Source organism: Hyperoodon ampullatus (assembly GCF_949752795.1).
Source record: "Hyperoodon ampullatus genome assembly, chromosome: 4".
Classification (NCBI taxonomy): Eukaryota; Metazoa; Chordata; class Mammalia; order Artiodactyla; family Ziphiidae; genus Hyperoodon; species Hyperoodon ampullatus.
Genome location: NC_136917.1, coordinates 167374581 through 167395793, shown reverse-complemented (window position 1 = coordinate 167395793; position 21213 = coordinate 167374581). Strand labels below are relative to the sequence as shown.

Below are 21213 nucleotides of genomic sequence, written 5' to 3'. Positions count from 1 at the left end.
AAGTGGTGCCGATTGGGCCACGGGAACAGCGCGTGCGAAGGCGTCGAGGTCAGACACGTCTAGGACAGACACGTCTAGGACAGACGGATAGGGGCGCGTGCAAGTTAACGAAGCAGTCTGGGAAGGCAGGGGCCAGATTCCTTCAGGGAGGCCCGTGCTGCGCGCACACACCAGCCTCCAGGACTTTAATGGCTTCCTACCTTGGAGGACACGAGGCATCTCGTTCCAGAGCTTCACGGAGGCCGTGCAAAGGAAAGCGGGGGGGGGTCGTTTGTGAATTCGCCGCTCACATTTGGCAGTGGGAAATCTATCAAAAGGCCCTTTCCTAAAGGAAATGTTCCGCTCGTGCGGCTGTGAGCTATCTGTTAAGGCAGAGGGGGCGCCGAAGCCACACTGCTCAGGCGCGTTCCGCCCCCGCCTCCAGCACTGGCCAGGGGCCGGCTGCGGCTCGGGGCCTGTGCGCGTGCGCGACGCCAGAGGGGCAGGGCCCGCGCGTGTCTCGGTTGCCTGGATACCGCTACGAAGCAGTAGCGGCGGTTTGCGCTCCAGTTGCCAGGTCGCGGCCGTTGCTAGAACTGGCGGTCGGTCCTCATTTTCCGAGGAGCCCGAGGAGGAGCGGTAAGAGCCCTCGTCGGCCGTCCGCGCCTCACGAAGCCGGCCTGTCGGCCCGCCCCCAAACCTAAGATTCCGGCCGGGCCCTGGCCCCGGCCCCACCCGAAACCCGGGGAAAGGCGGGTGGCCAGGCCTGGCCCCGTTTAAACCCGGAACCCCGACCTGGTTCGGGATCCCGGACCTCGGTCCCGCCCCAGACCCCTGTCCCCCGCCAGGCTCCAAACTCCGGACCCGGGACCCCGGCCCCTGAGCCCCGTGGCCGTCGCGTCACCCCCGCGCCTCAGGCTGACCAACCCGCCCTTTCTCGCTCCGCAGCACACCTTGATTCTTCCCAGCTTGGTCCTGGTCTGCGGAGAGCGATGCCGCTTCCCGACACCATGTTCTGCGCGCAGCAGATCCACATTCCCCCGGAACTGCCGGACATCCTGAAGCAGTTCACCAAGGCTGCGATCCGCACCCAGCCCACCGACGTGCTGCAGTGGTCCGCGGGGTAAGCGCCCCAGGGCCAGCGCCTGGGAGAGCCGGCCCGTCCCCGTGCCCAGTCGTGCCTAGTGAATCCTCCTTCCTGGACCAGTGGTCCAACGCTCGGGACACTTAGGGTACCGGCAAAACTTTCATTTTAGCATTGGTGGTATCTACACCGAAGTATCTATCTAGGAAACATCATGGTTTATTGACCACGAGACCAGAAATTACTGCAAAATGCTCATTTATCTACAAAGCAATGACAGCTCCATTGTTGGAGAGTGGTATTTATGCAGGTAGAGTAAAATTTATAAAGCAGTTACACTGGGTAACATGTTTCTGCATTGTGTTACAAACTATCACAGTTCCTTTATTGGTGAAATGATTTTTACAAGGAGGAATCTTATGATTATGTTCCTTGCCTTCAGAGAATCCTCCAGGATTAGGTACCTATTGAGTTTACTGGAACCAGAAGGGCTGGTTCACGTTGGGGTAACCATCCCAAGGCTGCTATAAGGTCAAACTCTGCACAGCTTAATTCACAACACATGAGCCTTCGCAGTTTCTTGCAGCAAACATTCTAACCATTTCCAGGAACAGACATTAATAATTTAAAAGTCACAACTCAACAGACCTTAGAACCATTCAAATAAACCCTGTTGATTTTATAGGAAGGCTCTTTGTCCTTTTTCAGTAAACAAATTGACTCAGACAGTCAATTTTGTGGTCCCAAGAATCAGTATAAATTTAACTTAATATTTTTTAGTAACTAGCGTGTCAAATTTTGCTGACCTTCCCTAAACCGTATGACCAAAGTGAATTTAGTTTCCTCTGACTGCTGTTAACGTATAACCACCAAACATGTTGGCTTAAAGCAAGAAATATTTATTCTCTTACAGCTCTGAAAGTCAAAAGTCCAAACTCCGTTTCCCCAGGCTACAGGCAAGATATTGGTGGGACTTTGCTCTCTCTGGAGGTTCTAGGGAGACTCTGACCCCACCCCTTGCCTTTTCCAGCTTCTAGAGCTGCATTCCTTGCATTGTTTGGCTCGAGGCATACCTCCATCACCAATACTGTGGCATCCTCACATCTACCGCTGCCTCCCTCTTCTAGGGACACTTGTGATTGCATTTAGGAACCATCCAGATAATCCAGGATGATTTTTGCATCTCAAAACCCTCACTCACATCTGCAAACTCCCAGTTACCGTGTAAAAGAAGATCCACAGCTTCCAGGATTAGGACCAGGATATCTTTGGGGCCCTTACTGCACCTACCACAAGAGGCTACTGGTTAATCCAGCCCTTTGCCTTCTGACAAATGCTTCTGTCTGTTGCTTCTGAAAGACTCTCTCAAGGTTCTTGCCCAAAATTGTGGCCTCTAGTATTAACCGTTATTCAAGACTAAATAAGAGATACAACTGATTCATAAGAGTTTATGTGTTCTCTACCAAACATTCCAAGATTTAGTCTTTTTTTTTTCTTGGAACATTATATTTGGTAACACTTTAGAGACAACTATTTTAAGCTTCACTTTAATTTAAAAGGCTTAATCAAGAAATTTCTGAATGTTCCGTGCAGCTAATTACTCTTAAGAGCAGTTTTGGAGTTTAGGAGGAAAAGCAAGCATTAGTCATGTGTCCCAACTCTCTCAGAACAGAATCTGTTAGGGAGAGATGTCGTTGAGAAGAGGGTGAATTGGTCTTTGAAAGATTTCGTAGCGATTGGGGTTAAGACAAGGCGGAAGAGGACACAGCGTATAACACGAGGGCCATGACAGGAAGGGAAAAGCAGCAGAAGGCAAAGCAGAAAGCCAGGGTGCGTCTGGAAGTGACTGCTGTGGAAGGTTCCAGCAGGCATTCAGGGGAGGGTTCTTCTCAAACGAGCCTCACCCCCAGCCTCTGCCACAACGCAGTGGCTAATTGACTGTACATGATTATGTCATTGAGTCCTGAAGGCTTGTGCTCACGTGTGCCTTATACTCGAGGGCATGTGACACAAGTTGGCCTGGCCGCTCAGGCAGGCTTCCTCCGCCTCGGCTCTATTGCTGCTTTGGAGCGACATGTCTTTGGGGGGTGTGGGGCTGTCCTGTGGACTAGAGGGTCCTTAGCGGCCTGCTGACCTGCCCCCACCAGGTGCCAGAAGCACCATCCACCCCAACTTGTGGCAACCAGAAGTGCCTCCAGACACTGCCAGTGCCTTCCTGGGGAAGGGGCGCTGCTCTAGAGGCTGGGCCGAGCCTGGTGATTGGTTTGACGGGTGGTGAGGAGGAAAGTCCGCGAAATCGTTGAAAACCCTAATTAGGAACAACATGGCAAAGCGAAGCACCCCCTCAACCTGGCCCTTTAGGTTTTCAGGTCCACGTTTGTCTAACTGCCTGCCTTTTAGCTTTCTCTCAGACTATTAAATTCACGAAATATGACTGGACTTGTCCTAAAAGCATGAAAACAAAGTCGAATTTGAGGGATGGAGAGAGAAGAAAGGGATGAGATATAAAATGTCTGTTAGCCTAACAAATACCTATTTATCTACATTTTGTTACATCAGAGATGTCTCTATGTACTCATATCTTTTTAAAAATTTTTATTGGAGTAGAACTGATTTACAGTGTTGTGTTAGTTTCTGCTGCACAGCAAAGTGGTTCAGTTCTACGTATACATCTAACCATTCTTTTTCAGATTCTTTACCCATATAGGTTATTACAGAATATTGAGCAGAGTTCCCTGTGCTCTACAGTAGGTCCTCGTTGGTTATCTGTTTTACACAGAGTAGTGTGTATGTTAATCCCAAGCTCCTAGTTTATCTCCCCCGCCCCACCATTTCCCCTTTGGTAACCATCATTACTCATATCTTTTAAATTATTACCTGTGGCCCTGGATGATTTAGTGTTTTGTTTTCCTGGATATGTCATTTCTTTGACGGAGGTAAAGTCGTGGGGGCAGCAAATGATGTGGCTTCAGCCGCCGGCCCCGGCTGACACGTGCCCAAGGGGAGTGAGTTTTGCAGAAGGACCCTGCCTGGCACCCTGACCCCTCCAGCCAGAGCCCAGGTGTACACCCCCTCCTGACTTGTTGCCCCAAACTGTCTCTGTGCCCCAGCTTATTCCCAATTTAAGCAGTAATATCCATGTCCCAGAAAGGAACAATTAAGGGAAAAAATACTGAAAAAAACAAACAAACAAAAAAAACCAGGCAGGAAAAGTGAAGGGTAGGGGGAGGACTGCACCTGACTTAGCCAAACAGTGATTTCCCTGCTCCGGGTGCCTTAGAGCTGAATAGGCACAGAGATGCTTGAAATCAAGCCCCTCAAAAAGCAGGGCCAAGCCCCCCAACTGTCAAAGTGGCATGACGGACCATGACCTTGCACTCCGGTCATGCGGGGCCCCGACCTCCACCTCCTCTGGCAGTCTCAGGACTCTGATGGCGTTCGCTGGATAAGTGTAGCACCTGTTATGGGGGCCCTGAGACCGGGGCTGCCATTGTCCATGCTGTGCAGACAGAGACACTGAGGCACGGGTGGAGGTGAAGTCGGAGAGCTGAGTGGAGGAGCCGGGACAGGAGCTGGGCCAGGGGACCCAGCACTGTCCTCCCTCATCGCTGTCGCCCTCTGGGTTCATTGACAGAAGTGCATGAATTCAGGGGCTGGTTGTGTGCTGATGAGCCTTCAGAGATGTCTGTCGTTGTTAGGTATTTTTCAGCTTTGTCAAGAGGAGATCCACTTCCTGTAAAAGACAGAATCGAAATGCCCGTGGCCACTCAGAAAACAGACACAGGCCTGACTCAAGGACTCCTTAAAGTTTTGCACAAGCAGGTACAAGAGTTTGCTATCAGTCAGCTGAACTTGCGATAAAGCGCCGCAGAAAAAGCTCCACAGTCCATGCAAACCCCGCTTTCCCTGCAGTAAACCTCCAAGGTTTATTCAAAGAAGGAATCTTGGATTCAGGGCCTTTCTCTGGTTTAAAGAACCCAAGATAGCTATTCATGATTATATAGAAATATAATTTCTTTTAAATACCGAATTAAGATGCAAGAGGCTGCTAGACTAAAAAAAAAAGATCTGAAAATACGAAATTTTAGACATGGGAGTTGCAAGATCCTTCTTGAAATATGTGTTTATAAAAACTATGCTAACGTGATAATCTGCCACCTTCTTCATCTGAAAGACAGATTGCCCTCGGGCGTCTGGCTTCCAGCCCTCTTGAGAGCCCTCGAGACCCACCATCTCACTTGGAAAGTTCATAGAAAGTGTATTTTATCTGAATGATTGGGCTGTGTTGCTAAAAACAACATCAGTGGTATAACCCTGAGTTTTAAAGCGACTCGTCCCCGTTATACATCTCGAAGTCCTGTGTCCCTCTTCGGGGTGCGGTGACTTCTGGAAACGAGATTTTCCCATTTCTAGTTTTTCTGGATTTTCCCATGTCTAGTTTAAGGGAAAACGAATATCCACTGCAAGGGGTAGTTCGGGAAAAGACATGCTAAAGTTGCTCAAACCTCTTTCACGCAGAATATTGCTAGCAGATCACAGGAGTTACCAATTTTCATAAAGTTGTCTAAAAGCGTAGAAGGAATAAATTTATTTTCACTGTTGAGATTTACCTGTTAGCATGTTTTAGGGTTGGATTTTATTTGATTTATTGAAGTTTTATTTGTATTGTGAAGTATTTCAGGCAGACAATAGAGAATCATGTACGCCATGTCTGTGTGTCCATTTTATTAAGTCATAACATTATGCCATGTTTGTTTCCCAGTCCTTTCTTCTCTTGAGAAGTAACTTGTTGCCAGTCTCTAGTTCCCAGCCCCCTTCTCTGCCTGTGCACCCCCTGTCCCCAGACACACACATCCCCTGCTCCCCTCCCCAGGGCTAATGGTGCAGTGAATTCAGAGTTCATCTTTGAAAGGGGATGTGTGCTCTGTTTAAGTCTTCAAGAGCGTTATACTACTTCTTGGGGCTTTAAAACTTACGTAGATTGTGTCATGCTGTGTTTTCTAAACAGTGTAGCCACAAGGAATATGTGGAATTAGCAGATCTTGAGCAGAAATGGAAAAATCTGTGCCTGCCAGTAGAAAAATTCAGAGCTCTCTTGCAGTTGGATCCTTGCGAAAACAAGATCGAGGGGATAAAATTTTTAGCGCTTGGATGCAGCATGCTTGGTGGGGTACGTACCTATAAATAGCATATTAATAATTCTGTGTGATCATAGGCCTGGCTTAAAAATAATTTAGGTGTTTCAGTAACTGAAGGAACACTTTCATTACTTTAGTAATCTTGTCTTAGAAAGGCAATTTTTTCCATATGTTTATTGTATTTTAGGCTTATAGTTACTTTAGTTTACAGAAGTTAAGTACTTATGAATGCCTCAATTTAAAAGATGTGTACAGTAGACAAACCGTATAGATACTGTTAAAATGTGCTTAGTTTTTGGAAGAGAATGCATCAGTGACTTTTATTAAACTACATGTCACTTGGTAAATGATAATATGTTGCCCTTGTCTGTGCGAAGAGGCATAAAATTACTTTCTATTTTAGTTAAAATCTGTTATTAGTAACTAATACTGTAGATACCTTGCTGATGTTAAAAAGTATAACTTAGGAATGAAGACACAGGGAATTCCCTGGTGGTCCAGTGGTTAAGACTCCACACTTCCACTGCAGGGTGCGTGGGTTTGATCCCTGGTTGGGGAACTATGATCATCCCACAAGCCAGGTGGCTCGGCCAAAAAAAAAAAAAAAAAAAAAAAAGAAGACGAAGAAGAAAAAGGAATGAAGACACAGACGTTCCTTAAGGGAGGCAGGTGTGGTAGGGAGGGGTAGAAGTCTAGAATCTCTCTTTAGCCTTAGTATTTGAGTCACCCTGTGAGACACAGGGCTCAAGTTCAGGGAGAGTTACCACTTTAAGTTTGTGAAGAACGGGGTTGAGAAAAGAGAGCTGAGCAGCTCCGTTTACTGCAGAGACGAGCAAACTTTGCTACCCTCTCCCTTCAGTCTTTGGACCCCAGAGCACGTAACTGGCTAACTCTTAGTCCTCACTTCATGGGGTGCCCTCATCTCGGGTCCGCGCATCAGCCTCCTTAATTCTGTTTAAACTTTTAAGAATTACTTTATGTAGCACTACCTCGCGTGACCACTGACACAACTAACCACCTGCAGCTAACCTCCACCCCGTCCCCCTGCCGCCCACACCTGAAGCATCAGCTCCCCTGATCTCACGCTTCCCATGGATCCCATATGGACCCCAAGAAATACATCATTTAATTTTAGTTGGTTTTAACTTTATGTTGTTACTAATCTTCTGGAACTTTTTTCTTTCCCAAGTAGGTTTCTCTTTATTCATCTGTATCATTACAGACGCTGTGGTTCATTCATCTCCTCTGCTGTGTGAATACAGTGCAATTTACTGGTTCTGTTAATGGTCCCAGCGAGAACCTCTGAAACCCCAGTAAAGTCGGGTGTTAGGCTGGTCGCTCCCTTTTCCTGTGTACCTGCCCACAGGCGGTGTTTCCGGTCAGCCATAGAGAGAGCGGTCAGCCCTGGGCTGGACACCTCAGACCAAGTTCCCTCCTCTAGGCTCAGAGGCCGCCAGGGAGAATCCCAGCGGGATTTTATTGGAGGAAATTTTTTTAAGATAAATTTTTTTTTATTTTTTTTATTTTTGGCTGCGTTGGGTCTTCGTTGCTGCACGCGGGCTTCTCATGGCGGTGGCTTCTCTTGTTGCGGAGCACGGGCTCTAGGTGCACGGGATTCAGTAGTTGTGGCACACAGACTCAGTAGTTATGGCTCACGGGCTCAGTAGTTGTGGCACACGGGCTCAGTAGTTGTGACGCACAGGCTTAGCTGCTCTGCAGCATGTGGGACGTTCCCGGACCAGGGCTTGAACCCGTGTCCCCTGCACTGGCAGGCAGATTCTCAACCACTGTGCCACCAGGGAAGCCCCATTGGAGGAAATTTTATTTGGCTTTGTTCATCTGGAACTCTGGAAGCAAGATTTTAATAATATAAAATTAATAACTAATATTTGATTTTATGGTTTGCTCCTCTAAACTTAGTTGTGAAATTTAGATTTTTATAATGATGAGAAATTAGACTATTTCATATTTGGGGATCCATCTTTGTAATTTCTACCTCCCTAATCAGGAGAATCAGCCACTAGATTTCAAACCAAACCAAGCCTGTTTTGCAAGATAAGACCTCTTACCGTGTGTGGGGTGTGACACTAGATGGAGACATTTGTTAAGGATGGAGCTTCCTTTCTGAAGTGACTCCTGGGGAAGGGACAGGGTGACAGCACACACGCTTCTCTATTCTTCCTAGAACGTGTCACTTATCCCCGTCAGCCAGCGTGGGACCCTGCCCTGTCCCCTGAGTAAGCCACCTCTGCCAGGAGTCTTTGCTGTTGGCCTTTGACTCTCTCCTGGTGCCAGTGGCCCCCTTCTCACTGTGGAAAGTGGGGAACCTTTCATACTTTCATATCCAGGCGAAGTTCGCAGCCTGAGGTGCCAGCTCTGCCCTGGCCTGCCCACCCCCCGTACCCCAAGTGCAGGGCTAACAGCCGTGCTCTGGGTCCACGGGGGCCAGGAGGAGCCAGGCCCAAGGCGACACTTGTTTGGTTGATGCACCGAGTGCCCGCGTTGGCGGGGTAGCTTGGAGATGCCCCCGGAGCGCAGTGCTGTGACTTCTGGGAGACGCTTCTTCATCTAGTTTGGCATCTTAGCATTTGTCTTTATGCTTAAAAAAGAAAACCTTCACGAAGGAGCAGATGAAGAAGTGAAGCGAGATGAGGAGGAGGAAGTTCTCGTGGGTCACTGCCGTCCCCCTCGTCGCACACAGGACTGCTGTGAAATGGGACGCCGGTCGCTCTGCCTGGACGGGTCGTAGCGACTCCTGCTGCCCCGTCCACTCCACGGCGTCTCACGGCTTGTGGCTCTTCAGTTGCTCTTCGGAGCCACTCTAGTCAGGTGAACCGAGTTCTCTGCAAAGACTGGAACCTCAGATGTCTGGGCCACACGCGTCGCTCACCCTTCCTTCCTTCCACGGACGTTTGTCAGCGTGGCCTTGCGTGGGCCTCGCCCTGAGCGCCGAGCATCCCGACGCCCCCTGCCCGTGGAGGGACGTCCGGTACATCCTCGAAGCCCCGAGCGCCGCTCTGGTTCTCACATCGAAGCTTCCAACGGGGTGGGGGAGCGTCGGGGGGCTGGCCGTGTCTGTGGGCACCTCTCCCTTGCCGGGCGAAGCGAAAACAAGTGTGTGTTGTGACCTTCACCTTAGGTTTCTGCAGCCCCATCCGTGATCCTAGGCGTTAAAGAGGTGGATCAACATTTTTCATCTGTTTTTTTAAGCGTGGAGATCTTTTTTGGGATGTCAAAACGTTGTGCCCAAGTCCCCATTGCACCCACACACGACTGACAAAGCCCGTAACGACAAACCGCCCTCCTGCCTCTGGTTCGGGTTTGAAAAGCCTTTGCACTTCATTCACGAGAGCGCCCCTCCGTGTGTACGGCTGCCCGCCTACGCGCGTGTCACGTAATTTCCCATCAGAACGTACCGCTTACGAACGGCCAGCGTTTCTAGGGTTCTCACCAGGCGCGGGAATGTTCGGAGCCCTTTGTCTGTTTTCTCTTTAGTCCTCCCAGCAGTCCTTGGAGGACAGTCCTGTTCTCCGAATCGCAGGGTGGCGAGCTGTGGGCAGAGGCTCGGCGCCGCAGGTGGAGGTGGTTGGGCAGGATCCGGACTCAGACCACGGGCTGCGGCGATGCCGCTACCGGTAGACGCGGGAGACGGAGGGGTCCCTGAGGATGCCCCTGTAGCCCAGGGAGCGCGCCGCCCTCAGGTTGGGACACTGTGTCAGAGGGTAACAACTCCTAGGCCTTCCCACTGATACCGTTTTATATCCTCACGTGATCCGCACCCCAGAAATCTTTGTGTCAGCCTCCCAACAGCCCTGGCTCTGGACATCTCAGACCCGCAGCCGCGCCCAGCTGCAGTCTGGTCGCTCGGCCCGCACGCCCCACAGTGACTTCTGCTGCCCCGTCCACGCCACGGCGTCCACTCCGCCCGTTGGGTCCGCTGTCTGTGACCCGTCGAGGTGCCCTGTGCGCTGCAGGCAGCACCTGGCTTGCTCCCGGCCGCTCTCCCTGGGGCCCCCCATTCAGGGTCCCGCTGGGCCTCTCGAGGCCATTCTGAGATGCCCACCCCTGCGGCCAGTGCAGAGATGTGGCCCTGACGTGAGTGCAGGCGTCCAGCCGCAGGCACGTTCAGGAACTGCCTCTGCTGACGAGGCAGCTGATCGTGGGCCCCCGGGCTCACTGCCCCCCCAGGCTGAGCGTCTCCTCTGTGGGGAAGGGGGCGGGTCGGCGGATGCCGGGCCTGGTAGCCTCTCCGTCCCTTCGGCCTGATGGACTGGCTTCGCTCCAGCACCATGTCCGGCCAACCGGAGAATGTGTGTCTCCCTCTCGCACCGGCCATAAGCCCCAGGACAACGTTGTAAATTAGGAAAGCTGCGAGGATAAGGAAACGAAAAGGGTTGCAGGCTTTTTAGTTTTTGTTTTTTTAACATCTTGATTGGAGTATAATTGCTTTACATTGTTGTGTGTGTTTCTGCTGTATAACAAAGTGAATCAGCTATACGTATACATATATCACCATATCCCCTCCCTCTTGCATCTCCCTCCCTCCCACCCTCCCTATCCACCCCTCTAGGTGGTCACAAAGCACGGAGCTGATCTCCCTGTGCTATGCGGCTGCTTCCCACTAGCTATCTATTTTACGTTTGGTAGTGTGTATATGTCCATGCCACTCTCTCACTTTGTCCCAGCTTACCCTTCCCCCTCCCCATATCCTCAAGTCCAGTCTCTACGTCTGTGTCTTTATTCCTGTCCTACCCTAGGTTCTTCAGAACCATTTTTTTTTTAGATTCCATATGTATGTGTTAGCATACGGTATTTGTTTTTCCCTTTCTGACTTACTTCACTCTGTATGGCAGACTCTAGGTCCACCCACCTCACTAGAAATAACTCAATTTTGTTTCTTTTTATGGAGAGTAATATTCCATTGTATATATGTGCCACATCTTCTTTATCCATTCATCTGTCGATGGACACTCATGTTGCTTCCATGTCCTGGCTATTGTAAATAGAGCTGCAATGAACATTGTGGTACATGACTCTTTTTGAATTATGGTTTTCTCCATGGGTATATGCCCAGTAGTGGGATTGCTGGGTCATATGGTAGTTCTATTTTTAGTTCTTTAAGGAACCTCCATAGTGTTTTCCATAGTGGCTGTGTCAATTTACGTTCCCACCAACAGTGCAAGAGGGTTCCCGTTTCTCCACACCCTCTCCAGCATTTATTGTTTGTAGATTTTTTGATGATGGCCATTCTGACCGGTGTGAGGTGACACCTCATTGTAGTTTTGATTTGCATTTCTCTAATGATAAGTGATGTTGAATATCCTTTCATGTGTTTGTTGGTAGTCTGTATATCTTCTTTAGAAAAGTGTCTGTTTAGGTCTTCTGCCCATTTTTGGATTGGGTTGTATGTTGTTTTTTGTTATTGAGCTGCATGAGCTGCTTATAAATTTTGGAGATTAATCCTTTGTCAGTTGCTTAATTTGCAAATATTTTCTCCCATTCTGAGGGTCGTCTTTTCATCTTGCTTATGGTTTCCTTTGCTATGCAAAAGCTTTTAAGTTTCCTTAGGTCCCATTTGTTTATTTTTGTTTTTATTTCCATTTCTCTAGGAGGTGGGTCAAAAAGGATCATGCTGTGATTTATGTCATAGTGTTCTGCCTATGTTTTCCTCTGAGAGCTTTATAGTGTCTGGCCTTACATTTAGGTGTTTAATCCATTTTGAGTTTATTTTTGTGTATGGTGTTAGGGAGTGTTCTAATTTCATTCTTTTACATGTAGCTGTCCAGTTTTCCCAGCAGCACTTACTGAAGAGGCTTTCTTTTCTCCACTGTATATTCTTGCCTCCTTTATCAAAGGTAAGGTGACCATATGTGCATGGGTTTATCTCTGGGCTCTCTATCCTGTTCCATCAATCTATATTTCTGTTTTTGTGCCAGTACCATACTGTCCTGGTTACTGTAGCTTTGTAGCATAGTTTGAAGTCAGGGAGCCTGATTCCTCCAGCTCCATTTTTCGTTCTCAAGATTGCTTTGGCTATTCGGGGTCTTTTGTGTTTCCATACAAATTGTGAAATTTTTTGTTCTAGTTCTGTGAAAAATGCCAGTGGTAGTTTGATAGGGATTGCATTGAATCTGTAGATTGCTTTGGGTAGTAGAGTCATTTTCACAGTGTTGATTCTTCCAGTCCAAGAACATGGTATATCTCTCCATCTGTTTGTATCATCTTTAATTTCTTTCATCAGTGTCTTATAGTTTTCTGCATACAGGTCTTTTGTCTCCCTAGGTAGATTTATTCCTAGGTATTTTATTCTTTTTGTTACAGTGGTAAATTGGAGTGTTTCCTTAATTTCTCTTTCAGATTTTTCATCATTAGTATATAGGAATGCAGGAGATTTCTGTGCATTAATTTTGTATCCTGCTACTTTACCAAATTCATTGATTAGCTCTAGTAGTTTTCTGGTAGCATCTTTAGGGTTCTCTATGTATAGCATCATGTCATCTGCAAACAGTGACAGCTTTACTTCTTTTCCGGTGTGGATTCCTTTTGTTTCCTTTTCTTCTAAAACTTCCAAAACTATGTTGAATCATAGTGGTGAGAGTGGGCAACCTTGTCTTGTTCCCGATCTTAGTGGAAGTGATTTCAGTTTTTCACCATTGAGGACGATGTTGGCTGTGGGTTTGTCATAAAAGGCCTTTATTATGTTGATGTCAGTTCCCTCTATGCCTCCTTTCTGGAGAGTTTTTATCATAAATGGGTGTTGAATTTTGTTGAAAGCTTTTTCTGCATCTATTGAGATGATCATATGGTTTTTCTCCTTCAATTTGTTACTATGGTGTATCACGTTGATTGATTTGCGTATATTGAAGAATCCTTGCATTCCTGGGGTAAACCCCACTTGATCATGGTGTATGATCCTTTTAATGTGCTGCTGGATTCTGTTTGCTAGTATTTTGTTGAGGACTTTTGCATCTATGTTCATCAGTGATATTGGCCTGTAGTTTTCTTTTTTTTAACATCTTTGTCTGGTTTTGGTATCAGGGTGATGGTGGCCTCGTAGAATGAGTTTGGGAGTGTCTCTCCCTCTGCTATATTTTGGAAGATTTTGAGAAGGATAGGTGTTAGCTCTTGTCTAAATGTTTGATAGAATACGCCTGTGAAGCCATCTCATCCTGGGCTTTTGTTTGTTGGAAGATTTTTTTTTTTTTTTTTTTTTTTTTCGGTACGCGGGCCTCCCACCGCTGCGGCCTCTCCTGCCGCGGAGCACAGGCCCCGGACGCGCAGGCCCAGCAGCCATGGCCCACGGGCCCAGCTGCTCTGCGGCATGTGGGATCCTCCCAGACCGGGGCACGAACCCGGGTCCCCTGCATCGGCAGGCGGACTCTCAACCACTGCGCCACCAGGGAAGCCCTGTTGGAAGATTTTTAATCACAGTTTCGATTTCAGTGCTTGTGATTAGTCTGTTTATATTTTCTATTTCTTCCTGGTTCAGTCTTGGAAGGTTGTGCTTTTCTAAGAATTTGTCCATTTCTTCCAGGTTGTCCATTTTATTGGCATAGAGTTGCTTCTGGTAATCTCTCATGATCCTTTGTATTTCTGCAGTGTCAGTTGTTACTTCTCCCTTTTCATTTTAATTCTGTGTCACAGGCTTTTTAAAACTGAGATTTGGAGTCAGTGCTGCTGTGTGACCCTGAGCTCAGGCCACAGGGCAGGAGAGAGACCCCCACGGTCCTGACTCTGTTCAAAGGGTCAGTCAGGATATTGTCCACATTGCTATTTTCCTGCAGCTAAAAGGGACGTGGTGGGAGCTGTGAGGTGGCTCATGGTGTCGTCACGAGAGCAGCTGTAATTCTGAAACTGGAAAAACCCACGGAACTGGCGTTGGAGATGCTCAGGAGGCCACAGCGCCCATGTTTGTCACACGTCTCCACTTGGATTTGAGATCCGCCTCAGGCGTGCACGCTGGGCTGCATACAGTGCAGCCACCTCCTCCTGGACGAATTTCCAACCAGAGAATAATGGGCAGGAGGTTGGAGAAGGGGGCGCTGGCCAGGGAGGGGTCCATCCTTGTGGCTGGTGAGCAAGTAGCCTGACAGCCCACAACCCTTGGAAGTGAGAAATCTGTTGTAGGAAACAAAGTCTCCAAACCAGGCAAGGTGCCTCATGAATCCTTTTGGGTGTAAAAATTGCTGCAAATCTTTTTGTCAGAAACGTCAACACTGGTAATGTCATCTCGCCTTTGCAGAGGGAAGTGATGCCAGAACACTTTGATGTGTTTTTTCCTTAAATAGCTCTTCCTCGGAAGTGCTGGAACATCAGTCACCCAGCGCTCCTGTGCAGGCTCCTCGTCTGCCACCTCCTCCCACCGCCCCAGGCCCCACGGTCCCACCCTCGTGACGACTGCCCTCTGCTGTGTGGGCTAAAACAGCAGCATCTAATGTAGCAATGTGTCCCCGAGACGTTTCAAGCAAGGAGCCAGTAAAATACACAATTTTGTTTTCACGAAGTCTTCCCTCAGGCCAGCCTTTCGGGGGCCCGGCGTGGGCAGTGGTCCTTGGAGAAATGAATGCCGTCATTTTTCTAACTAGAGCATCGTTCTGCCCGCAGAGTTGGGCTAATGTCAGGGCTGCGCCATTGCCCCAACCCCGCCCCAGTGCATTCTGTCTCAGCAGGGCTGTCGGTCGGGGTGGGGCATGGCTGGTAGCTTTGCAGACACCCCGAGTCACCACTGATGGCGATGGGGGAGATGTGTTCCTATGGTCCAGCCGAATGCCTGGAATTCAGGCACGTGTAAGCTCTGTCACTCGCTCCCCGAGCCAGCCTAGTGACTGTTGGCGGTGGTGGAATGTGGTGGTCACGCCCGAGCTCAGGAGGTTGGCTGCCTGCGTCCCGTCCCAGCTGGCTTACCTGGGACAAGTTACTCAGCCTCTCTGGGCCCCCAGGCCTCATCTCATGAGGCTACCATAATGAGTAAATGAGATGCCAAGTCAGGCTCTCAGAGGGTCCCTGGGACGTGGAGGGTGCCAGCCATTCGCAACTTCTGTGCAAGAACCTCATTTCAGTCCCCCTGCCGTTCCCCTCCTGCTGCCGGAAGCACAGGTGATTTTTCTCTGATATTGACCATGAGAACCTGGTCCAGCTCCTGGCACTCGAAGAAGCAAGCTGCCGTGTTGTAAGAGGACCTCAGGGAGACCCCCTGTATCGGGAACTGCAGGCAGCCTTTCAGAGCTAAGGGGGGTCTCCGGCCAACAGCCAGCAAGAGGCCAGCCCCCTTCCAGTCCTACAGCCCCAGGGAGTGAGTTCTGCCCTTCCCTAAGGGCGGCTGCAAGTGGATCCCTTGCCAGTCGAGCCTCTGGATGAGGACCAAACCCTGGCTGCCACCTGATTGGAGCCTCACAGAGGGCCGGGCGAAGCAGTGCGGAGGCTCCTGACCCGCAGAAACTGAGAGAGAATGAATGTGTTGTTTAAAATTTACACAGAGCTGGCTCCAGCCCTTTGCGTGTCCCTGAGGCCATGGGATGTACTTCCCCCACAGTCACTGTTCTGGTCAAGCAGGTCTGTGTGCGACTTTCCCTAAACCTGCACCTTTCCCCTGGGGACTGTCCTCTGTAGCCATCGCACTGGTTTTTCTTGCTGTTTCTCGTTGTGAGTGCAGCCCAGATTCATTCCCACGGGAGCTTCTCTGGAGGGTTCTAGTCTGTCTCCTAGGCTTGCTGTCTGAGCTCTGTCCTCCCTGCAGTGGCAGCCGCTCGATGTTAGCACCTCCAGGGACGTCCCAAATCATTCCCATTTAAAAAAAATTTTTTTTAATTCTTTTATTTTTTTTTCCCATTAGATTTTTTTTATTAAGGTATAGTTGATTTACAGTGTTGTGTTAATTTCTGCTGTAAGAGTCATTCCCATTTAACATAAAATAAAATCTGGGGGCTTCCCTGGTAGCGCAGTGGTTGAGAATCCGCCTGCCAATGCAGGAGACACGGGTTCAATCCTTGGTCCAGGAAGATCCCACATGCCACAGAGCAACTAAGCCCATGCACCACAAGTACTGAGCCTGCGCTCTAGAGCCCGTGAGCCACAACTACTGAGCCCACGTGCTGCAACTACTGAAGCCCGCGTGCCAAGAGCCTGTGCTCCGCAATGAGAGAAGCCACTGCAATGAGAAGCCCGCGCACTGCAATGAAGAGTAGCCCCCGCTCGCCGCAACTAGAGAAGGCCTGTGTGCAGCAATGAAGACCCAACGCAGACAAAAATTAATTAATTAATTAAATAACTCTATTTAATAAATAAATAAATAAAATCTGGGAATCAATTTTTTTTCAGGCCAATTAGAATACATCTCGATCAACCCTTTTCTTTTTCTTTCTTAAGGCAATTATAAATTCCCCTAGTTCTTAATTCACACCGAGAACGTACTTTTGAGAGAGCTTCTGTAAAATGTACTCAGGTGTTTATTCTGCTGCTGTCTTTCCTTTCAGTTTAGTGAATCCCCGTAGTAACCGTTTCTCCACCTGGTTTGTGGTGTTTCTAGTCATTGAACACTGCGATGAAGCACCTGTGTGAGATCCTGACCGCTGACCCCGAGGGGGGGCCTGCGCGCATCCCCTTTGAGACTTTCTCCTACGTCTACCGTTACCTGTCTGGACTCGACTGGGATATACCTGCATCAGACACGGAGTCCTACCTCTCCTCTCTGAAGGGCAGCATGTAAGTGCTCGCAGGTGTCTCGGTGGCGCGACTTCTTTCTTCCCATTCTTCTCTGCTCTCAGATAAAAGGCCGCGAATCCGGCCTTTTGTAGAAGGGAAGGTGGCACACGCTGTGCCCCGAGGTGTCACTTAGTGATGCCGAGGATACCCGGGCCTCCGGAGGCTGTGCCGGTCTCTGCAGACTTCAGAGGGAGACAACTTATCCCGTCCTTAAGAAACGTATCCAAAACGCATCTTGATTCTTAAACACGGGATGTCACATGGTTTAAAACCGGGGCATGTTCAAAAGTAAGAATTCATTTCTCAACAGTGAAACACCGAATGGGTCCCTGCAGGTGGAGGGCATGAGTGAGGAGCGACCCCGTGCCCCCTGCCCTCCCCCGCCCCGTGCTGTGCTGCCTGTGCATGGGGTGGGGGACGCGGGGGAATGGCCGCTCCTCTAAGTGGGGGGACGCGGGCGGAGGACCGCCCCTCTAATGGGGGGGACGCGGGGGACGCGCCTCCCCTCTAAGGGGTGGACGCGGGGGAAGGGCCTCCCCTCTAAGGGGTGGACGCGGGGGAAGGGCCTCCCCTCTAAGGGGTGGACGCGGGGGAAGGGCCTCCCCTCTAAAGGGGGGGACGCGGGGGAAGGGCCTCCCCTCTAAGGGGTGGACGCGGGGAAGGGCCGCCCCTCTAAGGGTGGCGACGGTGCTGCTCCGGGCAAGCCAAGCGGGAGGAGGAGGCCCGTGATGAGAGGGCAGCGCCCCAGGCTGCCAGGCCTCCCAGTGCTGCCTCTGTGCCGGGATGTAGTCGGGGGTTCAGATCACGAGAGCGCCAGCGCTGGGAGCTGGTGACGGTGACGGTGACGGTGACAGCCCCGCCGCCTGGCCCCTGAGAGCCCACGCCCGGCAGGCCCATCACCACCACCCAGGCCCGGCCCCCTCCACCGTCCCCAACCGCCCGCGTCTGGGGTGCCCCGGAGCTGACCTCTCAGCCCTCCCTGTCCCTCCCTCCAAAGCCCTTCCTCCCCTCCTCCCTTGAGAAGCGCACCCCCTTGAGGACCCGCCACCGGACTGGGCCTCCAGACCCCGTCCTCCCATTTTTTTCCCTCTGGTCCGTCGTCCACCGACTTGGCACCCTCTCCCCTCCCCCTCGAAGCTGCGGCGCCTCCGTCTCTCTCCGCCTCTCCACGCACCGCGGCCGGCCCCGCACAATGACCTCTCGGACCTCCGTCTGGCGGCCGCGGTTCCTTCCCCCTCCTGGGCCTCCCCGGCTCCCCAGACACCACGACTCCCTGGCCCTCTCCTCGGCCGTCCCAGGGGAATCTGCCCGCTGCCAGCGGTCGCCCCTCCCTGAGCCTCCTCTTTCCTGACCCCACCCCCCACCCCGTGCCGCCCGCTCGTGCCGCCCGCTCACCGAGAACGGGCCCGAGGGGGGGCCTGGCGTCCTGCTAAAGCCGCTGACCTGGGGAACCCCCCGCCCCTGCTGCCGTCCCCGACCAGGCCCCAGAGCGGCTCCCACTAGCGCACTGACCAGAGCCCTCCTGTCCCCCTCGCTGTGGCCGGCCTCCGAGCCCTGTCCCCTTCCCGCGGGGACCCCAGCCCCTCCTGGCACGCGGCCCCTGTCTGGCCTCTGACCTCCACTCCCGGATGTCACAGCGTCCGCTCGCCCTCTCCTCGGCCGTGTAGGTGGGTCCGCTGCACGCGTCAGGCTTATTAACACGTCCCAACAGAACTCCATGTCCCCCGGACCTTCCCCTCCGCAGTTCTGCTCCCCCGCTTGTGGACCGCGTCACCGTCCCCCCACTAGGTCAGGACAAGACGGGGGGACCCTCGACGGAAGCCCCTTCTCCCCGACCCCTCCCCCCGGGACCCGCTGCTGCCCCTGGTTCTGGCCCCACCGGCTCTCCCGCCTGCACCTCCCCAGCTCGGCCGTTCCCCAGACGGCGGCCACCGTCCCGGGAATGATGACTCGAGTCACGGCCCCGCCACGCCTTCCCGGCCTCTCGCCCGCAGGGGCTGATCCCTGCCCGACCCGCTCCGTTTGCCTGGTGAGCGCTGCCTGTGCGTCTCTCCCGCCCGCGGCACTTCAGCCACACGCCGCCCTGGGTTTGGAGAAGACAAAGCTCGCCCGACTCCAGGCCTCTGCCCTCGTCTCAGACACCCCGCCCATCTGCGCGACTGCCGAGGGTCCTCAGCTAAGCGAGGCCTCCCCTAAGGGACTCTGCCCATGAGGCAGCACCTTCCGCCCTGGGTCCCTCCGTGAAGCCGTCTTCCGTGCTGTGCGTGGAGCACAGCCATGCGGCGGGTCCAGCAGCCTGGGGTGGCGTCTGCACGCGCAGCAGTGCTGGGGGGACAGGGGTGGATGCACCCCACGGATGGTGGAGATGGCGGGACACGGGAGCCTCTAAGGAGTTCGGGTCATGTCTGGTGGCACTAGGGAGCCATAGAAGGTCTTAGGGAGCGTGGTGGTGAATTTTGGTTAGAAGACCCCTTGAGCAGCAGGTGTAAGGGGACTAGCTAGGAGGCGTCTGCCAAGGTCTGGAAAAGAGCTGACAAAGAAGGGAGAGGCTTTTTAGTGCTGCCTGGATTTGCGTGGCTGACTGGAGGTGAGGAGTGAGGAGAGAGAGCCTTCCAGGATGCCCAAGTGGCTCCCGCCCGAGTGGATGTTTGTGTCTCTCCCAGGAAGGACCTGGGGGCGGCAGGACTTGTGAGTTGATGGGCCTGTGGCGGGGTCGGGGCAGGGGGCTGCAGGGCGTGTCAGGGAGCTCAGACCCGGGCTGGGGTCCTCCCAGGGGGACGGCGGGCGTCCCAGTGTGAGGAGAGCACCAAGGGTGGGGCAGCGGGAGTCCAGCCTTTTTGAGGCGGGGGTAGGGAGTAAGGAGGACCTGGAGCAGGAAGAGTGAAGCGGGGGAACGGACGCCAGGAGAGGCTTGGGGGAGGGGCGGGCAGTGAGGGGCCTCGTCCAGAGCGGCAGACCCCAAAGCTGTCCCTTACGCTGGCCACAGAGGTCACTGTGCCCCTGGCACCGGTGACTTCCGAGGAGTGATGGGGACAGAGGAGGTGAAGTGTGGCCTCCAGCTACCCAGGCGGGTACAGCTCACACGCCCAGGAACGGGGATGTAGGCTCGACCTCCACAGGGAGGGGCCGAAGGTAAATAGAAGGGCATTTAACTGCCGGCTGGGAGGTCGGGGTTTATAACCTGGTGGTTGAAAATACAGACAGTAACGGGATTCCCCGGCTCCGGAGCAGAGGCTGGTCCACTCCCCATCCTCCCCGCCCCGTCGCCAAGCGGCCACAGTGGGAGGCTCTCCCACAGGCGTGGCTCCCCTGGGCCCGTAAGAGGCGGTTCCTTTTTACAGTAAAATATATTTTAGAACCACTAACTTGTGTTCCTTTTACTTTTAAATATGAGCCCTCAAGACAGCTCTCATTTTCCCACTGACGTGGGAAATCAGCATTGTTACAGTTCAGTGTTTTTACATCCACTAAGTTGCTAGTAGAAATTTACTAATGTTCACCATCTTTTATCTATAGATAAAAAGTCAAAAGATATACTGTTTTCAGTGCCAAAGTTTCATAGACTTAAGACAGTCCTTTGAGTTTTACTGGACCAACGCTTAAAATAGAAATATACTTTTGTTATACTAGTGACTAAAATTTGAGTTGTCAATAAAGAGAAAACTGCAAACATAGTACTGAGTTTTTCACCTAGAAAGATATGTTCGTTTTTTGTAAAAGAGAATAGAATGCTCTATTTTTAGAGGTAAGAATTACTGATTTGAGACCATAAATGATCAATCTTTTAAGGCAAAACTTATAAATTATACTGTATTCCATAAAAATTGTATTGTGTGCAGTAAGAAATTACTAATAAGTGTCTTTATCTGTTTCCAATTTAGAGACTCTAGAAAGAATGGCATGATAGGACTTTCAGATTTTCTTCGTTCTAAAGAGGAAAATGTAGAAAACCTCGAAAAGAAAACTCAGAAGACATAGGCCATTAATACAGAGAAGAACACATTTTAATGTCAAAATAGTGCTTTTTAAAACCTTGGCATCAAATACAACATGTCATTAACCACATGCATATGTAGTGTGAGTTTTTCTTGTAATGGAATGTGACCAGTGCATCGTGGGGCCCTATTTAATGGTTATTCTTCACCGTGTTCTCCTAAGAACCTTAAATGAAAAACATTCATAGCAGTGAAATGATCTGAGTAAAACAGTGTTTGGATGCTGCAGAGTAGGAAGGGGAATGGGCAGTTTAAAATCAGCCGTATCTCTTCTTCTTTCAAACCTCCTGAGCATCAGGAAGGCAGATGCCCTCTG

General features: G+C 51.1%; 1 protein-coding gene across 1 annotated transcript; it reads left to right on the top strand.

Moving 5' to 3' along the window:
• Positions 1 to 971: 971 nt before the first annotated feature.
• Positions 972 to 20903, top strand: ROPN1L (rhophilin associated tail protein 1 like; the record flags this gene model as incomplete). Its single annotated transcript, XM_079703385.1, has 5 exons — positions 972 to 1102; positions 4762 to 4885; positions 6072 to 6233; positions 16727 to 16902; positions 20784 to 20903. 5 exons carry the CDS (start codon positions 972 to 974, stop codon positions 20878 to 20880), a joined length of 690 nt encoding a protein of 229 aa, XP_079559511.1. The 3' UTR covers positions 20881 to 20903.
• Between the last annotated feature and the right edge of the window lie 310 nt (positions 20904 to 21213).